Source organism: Microplitis mediator, chromosome 4 (genome assembly GCF_029852145.1).
Source record: "Microplitis mediator isolate UGA2020A chromosome 4, iyMicMedi2.1, whole genome shotgun sequence".
In the NCBI taxonomy this organism is placed as follows: Eukaryota; Metazoa; Arthropoda; class Insecta; order Hymenoptera; family Braconidae; genus Microplitis; species Microplitis mediator.
Window position 1 is genome coordinate 5,385,435 of NC_079972.1, and position 6,005 is coordinate 5,391,439.

Below are 6,005 nucleotides of genomic sequence, written 5' to 3' on the forward strand. Positions count from 1 at the left end.
AATATATGGTTTAATAACTTACATTTAATAATTAATATTTTCACCTAAGTGTTTTACGTTTTACTAGAATTCAAGATTATTATGGTTATGGAAGAAGCTGATAATTTTGTATAGATGGCACTAGTGTTTTGAATAAAAAGCGGCAATTTTTAAATCTCAATTTAATGATTATATTTATTATTAATTAAACATACGAATACAATTTATTTAATTATTCTATTTATTTATTAATAATAAATTTTATTTTATTACAAAGCAATAAAATTAAATTAAATTTTCATGTTTTTGCAGTCGACATTAAAAAAAATTATTATTTATAATTTTTTTTTCTTTTTTTCAACATCTCTTATAAAATATTATTCCAACAAAGTTTCTAATTATAATATATAAATAAAAATATGTAATAATTATATTTATAGTGACATTTTACGTCCTTCGATAGAAATATCAACCGCACGTCTAGCAGCCTTCATTTTTTTACCGTCCATGTAATTTTTCATGTGTCGTTCGAACCGGTTCATTTGCTTTTTAGTACTCTGTTGAAAAATTAATTAATAATTTATAATTAATTATGATGATAAATTTATTTAAACAAATGAAATAAAATATTAGTGAAAAAAATAATTACCCGACTAATATCGACGTCTGATTTCCAGTCTGGTCGTACAACGTAATCTTTATTGGAAGGTTTAGGTACGCGAGCTCTGCCAATCCATCCGGGTTCACCAGGTCTCAGAGGTCTATAATAAATATTAATTTAACAATAATATCAAATTTTTATCATTAAGATAAATATGATCTTGAAGTTAGCAGACAATTAACAATTTTTGGATTTTTTTTCATCAATTCAATTAAAAAAAAAAAAAAAAACTAAAAATATGCACACGTAGAAAATTAAAAAAGCTATTAGTGCAATTTTTGAAATTTTTTTTTTTTTAATTTGTCATTTTTTAAAAAATTCAAAAATTATTAGACGTCGGCTAACACGATCCTGATGTTAGCAGACAATTAACAATTTTCGAATTTCTTTTTCAACAATTCAATTAAAAAAAAAAATAAAAAATAAAAAATATGCACATGTAGAAAATTAAAAAAACTACAGGTGCAATTTTTTTAAATATATATTTTTTTTTTAATTTATCGTTTTAAAAAAAAATCCAAAAATTATTAGACGTCAGCTAATTTCAGTATCATCGGCTAACTTCAGTATCATAAATAAATAAGATTAAAAAAAAAATTTACTTGGCCTCGCCCTTGAGCGCTTTATTGATATCCTGTGACTTTTGTGATGAACTACTTTCGTCGGTCTTCCTTTTCTTTTGTGGTGTCTGTTCCATATCACGTTGCATACGTTCCTCTTTACTGAGAGCTTTAAGATCTGCTGAAAGATTAAATATTGGTCTGGCCCATTCGCTTATTATTTTACCAGCTCGTTCTTTGTTTTCTTTAGTTTCTCTAGGATGTTTGTATAAATACATAACAGCTTTACCGATACCAGATGACTTTAGTGAACTTTGATCAATACGAGGAAACTCCCATAATAATTTCAGTAAACTCTCACGAATTCGTAGAGATGGTAATGAACGGTCGGGCATCGGTGCAAGCCAGTCAGTTAATATATGTAGTACATTGTGCTCAAGGAATGCCAGCTGCAAATCATGTTTCTTCAGCTGGGAAAGCACTTTGGGAAGCATGGCTATTTTTTTAGTTGCTGGTTTTGATAATTGATTTAATTTTCTGTCTTCTTCTGAGGCTGATTTCATGTCTTGTAATAACTGAGCTATGATGTCATCATTGTCATTAATAATGTCAATGTCTTTGCGCTTACGTCGTCGTGACTGTTCCTCTTTTTTACGCGCCATCATACGATCAAAGTCTGACATGAAATCGTCTGATGCTCCTTCTTCACGAATTCTGTCATCGTCGGCACCGTCATCCTGATCAACAAGACCTCCTTCTTCTTGATTAGCATCTTCTTCCAATTCGTCTTCATTCTTATCTTTTTCTGCAGAATCTCCTTTTTCCTCGTCGTCGTTCTCATTTTCGGAATCAGATATTTGGTGTTTTGTGCGTTTTGATCGCTGGACTTGTTCATCATCGTCGGCTTCGGAGTCTGATAGAACACGACCACGTTTTGCTGAGTGGGAACCAGTCGAATCTTTACTACGGCTACGACTGCGGCTTTTTCTTGATCCGGATTTTGAACGTGAACGTGAACGTGATTTTGATCGTGAGCCAGATCTAGCTCTTGAGCCGGATCGTGATCGTGAACGTGAGCGAGATCTTGATCTCGATCGTGATCTTGAGGCTGAGCGTCTTGAGCCTGAACGTGATCTTGAACGAGAGCGTGATCGAGAGCCAGAACGAGATCTTCTGGAACCGGATCTTGAACGTGATTTTCTAGATCCTGATCGTGAACGAGATCTAGAACCTGAATGTGATCTACGAGAGCCTGAACGTGATTTACGTGATCCAGATCTTGAGCGTGATCTTGATTTTCTTGAAGCTGCTGGCGAAGCAGATTTTCTTGACCCCGATCTTGATCTCGAACGAGATTTTCTGGATCCTGATCGGGAACGAGATCTCGATTTTCTTGTAGCTGATGGTGACCCGGACTTTCGTGATCCCGATCGTGATCTTGAGCGAGATTTTCTTGATCCTGACCTTGATCGAGATCTGGATTTTCTAGAAGCAGCTGGAGATGCAGATTTTCTTGATCCCGATCTTGACCTCGAGCGAGATTTCCTTGATCCTGACCTTGAACGAGATCCCGATTTTCTTGTAGCTGATGGTGACCCAGACTTCCTCGATCCTGATCGTGATCTTGAGTGAGATTTTCTTGATCCCGATCTTGAACGAGATCTCGATTTTCTTGTAGCTGACGGTGACCCGGATTTTCTTGATCCTGATCTTGACCTTGAGTGAGATTTTCTAGATCCTGAACGTGACCGAGATCTGGATTTTCTAGAAGCGGCTGGTGAAACAGATTTTCTCGATCCCGACCGTGATCTTGAGCGAGATTTTCTAGATCCTGAACGTGACCTTGAACTAGCTCTCGAGCGAGATCTGGAACGTGATTTGGAAGTACGTGATCTTGATCGTGAAGCAGCTCGTGATCCAACTGAACGTGATCTTGAGCGTGAATGTCTCTGAGAAGTAGCTGGAGAGGCGGGTCTTGATCCAGAATGGGATCTGGCTACACTAGCAGCTCGATCACCTGCAGCGGGTGAAGGTGATCGTGACTTGTTAATTTCTTCGGTTTTTTCGGCATCTTGAGAGCCTCTATCAGAATGTGGTGAAGCAGCGCCATTTTTATTAGCATCCTGAGATGGAGATCGAGATCGTGACTTTGATTTAGATCTTGAGCGTGATCTAGATGGAGATTTTGACTTTGACCTTGGAGAACGGGATCGTGATTTAGATCTGGATTTTGACCTCGATTTCGATCTCGAGCGTGATCTAGACTTTGATGAATGACGAGAACCAGTTGGAGATTTACCTTGAGGACTATTTGATCTTGATCGAGACGCCGATCTTTTATTAGCCGCTGGTGAAGGTGACCTAGAACCAGTCTTGGAAGATTTACCAGCAGATTTAACACTTCTAGGAGAATTAGAACGTGAACGCGAACGTGAAGCTTCTCTTGAACGTGCTGGTGAAGTACCAGCAGACCGACTTCTTGATCTAGACACCGATTTTCTCTCAGCGTCGGGTGATTTTGACGCAGCTCGTGAATCTACTGACGACCTTGATCTCGATCTTGATCTACTGACTCTAGATTTAGCCGGTGACTGCGACCTAGCCCGATTCGGCGATCCCGAAGGACTTCTTGACATAGACTTTGATCGTGATCGTGACCGAGACGACCGTCTGCCATTCTCCGGCGACGGAGATCTAACTGACGCCGGAGAACTTGGTCGATCATTAGGAGACGATGCTCCAGACCTAAAATTATGATACAATAAATTAAAATATTAAAACGATACAAAATAAAAATTTCTAACCTCATAATCAGAAATTAATTTATACCTGGGACTGCGAGGATTTTTATTCATCACATCTGGACTAATAGATCCAGAAGCTCTTGATCCCGATCTCGATCTACTTTTCCTATTAATTCCAACCGAATTACGCTTATCCTCCATTCCATTTTCATCATCTACAAAAAAATAGTAAACCCATTAACAATCAGAAGCATAAAAATAAAACATATATCAAGCATCATTAAAAATAAACAAACAACTCAACAGCTAACTAACCTGTACGATCAGCCATCACCTTTTTCCACCAATAAATCAACCAACTCAACAAAAATAATTATCTTACACTTAAAATTAAGTATCTCTCTTTATTAAATAATATTATATCCATACAATTAACTCCCTAGCAACTATTTGTTATATATTTTATCCACGTTCCAACATTATACAATTCAGAATCAGAAACAACAAGAGCAATTAGTAAATGAAAGCTATATCACCGGCATGTTTAAAAATCTCGACTTGACAAACCAGGCTTGCCAGAAAATTTTTGTCTGAGCTTCTCCATCTATGATCAAAAGTAGCGAAATATTTTTACGAGTCGCCCAATCATTTTCAATTTTTAAATAATTATATTGGCGCTCATAGTTTATTCTTTATTAGCCAATAAAAGTACACTATAATTCACCGCATAAATGTAAATTAACTTTTTAAAAAGTATTATTATAATTATTTTTTTTTTCTAGTGAGAAATTATAGGATATTTTTAAGACAAATTTAATGAGAAAATAATCTTTATCAATATTATCATTAATTTTTTACAAATTATTAATTATTTTTTACTGTAAAAAGCAGAACATCGTTATGCAATTTTTATTTAACACTAGCAGATCCCGCCCGCTTCGCGGGTAATAAAAATGTATTACTAATATAAATTATATATAAATATATATAAAATTTTTCATCAAAAATATTGTCTGCATAATATAAAAATTTCTCAACATTAAAATTACTATCAGACATTTTAAATAAAATTTTTGTACTGTCAAATAAAAATTTAATTTGATTATTATTATTATTATTATTATTAGTTGTTGGATTCTCTGTACAAAAATCAATCTTTATTCTCATATATACTTTATTTAATTATTTCTCTTTACTAAATATTCTGTTCGAAATATTATTTCGAAGAGTGTTGCATTTAAGTCGTAGTATATATTTAAGTTGAGTTCAAAATATGTATATGTTTACTTGAGGAAAAGAATGCTAGCATGAATCAAATTTTATGACCTTAGGTACTTGGGTCGACGAGAGATTCCAAGTAAATGCAGGGCAATATGTTTTTCTTCCATATATTTACACTCATATATAAATATATATATATATATATATATATATATTTTGAACTTAGAGATCGTTGTTATACAAAAAGAGGAGAGGTTGTTGGACCTCAGTGTTAAATAATATTAAAAGAATAAGTTAGTCTAAGCTAAATCTCTTACGAGTAAAGACGTACCCTAGAGCGCGTATTTTAATAAAAGATATAATATTCATTTGTTTAATAAATTGATTTGTTTCATTCACGATTACCATACCTAAATTCCCAACATTAGTATTTTCAGTACTTTTTAAAATATTAATTAGAAAATAAAATAAAATTATATCATGCCAAAAAAAAGGACAGATTCATATATATTATGTTCTTTTGTTTTATTTGAAAAAAGAAGAACATTCGATAATCGATAAAATTTATTAAAACGAAATTTTAAAAAATATACTTCTTATCATCAAAATCATCATAATGTATAGCTAAAAACCTTTTTTGAAATACATAAAATTCTGTGGCAAATACGCTAAGGGCCAGTTTTTCAAACCAGGTTTATTTTTAATCCGGGTTTAATTATCATTGCTGGTATATCTATATATATTATTAATATATAGATATACTAGCAATATTAATTAAAACCCGGATAAAAATAAACTCGCTTTGAAAAATTGGTCCTAAATTTTATGAGTTTGTTCAAC

At 33.4% G+C, this 6,005-nt stretch overlaps 1 protein-coding gene across 1 annotated transcript; it reads right to left on the minus strand.

Moving 5' to 3' along the window:
- Positions 1-258: 258 nt before the first annotated feature.
- LOC130666310 (protein IWS1 homolog) lies at positions 259-4,494 on the minus strand. The gene is made up of 5 exons (XM_057467167.1): positions 4,260-4,494; positions 4,030-4,159; positions 1,243-3,945; positions 629-740; positions 259-536 (listed from the first exon to the last, which is right to left on the minus strand). The coding sequence occupies exons 1-5, from the start codon at positions 4,273-4,275 to the stop codon at positions 414-416; spliced, it is 3,084 nt and encodes a 1,027-aa protein (XP_057323150.1). The 5' UTR covers positions 4,276-4,494; the 3' UTR covers positions 259-413.
- Between the last annotated feature and the right edge of the window lie 1,511 nt (positions 4,495-6,005).

Coding starts and splice junctions, on each gene's coding strand:
- LOC130666310 (XM_057467167.1), bottom strand. Junction 3,946..4,029: donor AAAAATCCTCGCAGTCCCAG/GTATAAATTAAT, acceptor TCATAATTTTAG/GTCTGGAGCATCGTCTCCTA. Junction 741..1,242: donor GCGCTCAAGGGCGAGGCCAA/GTAAATTTTTTT, acceptor TATTTATTATAG/ACCTCTGAGACCTGGTGAAC.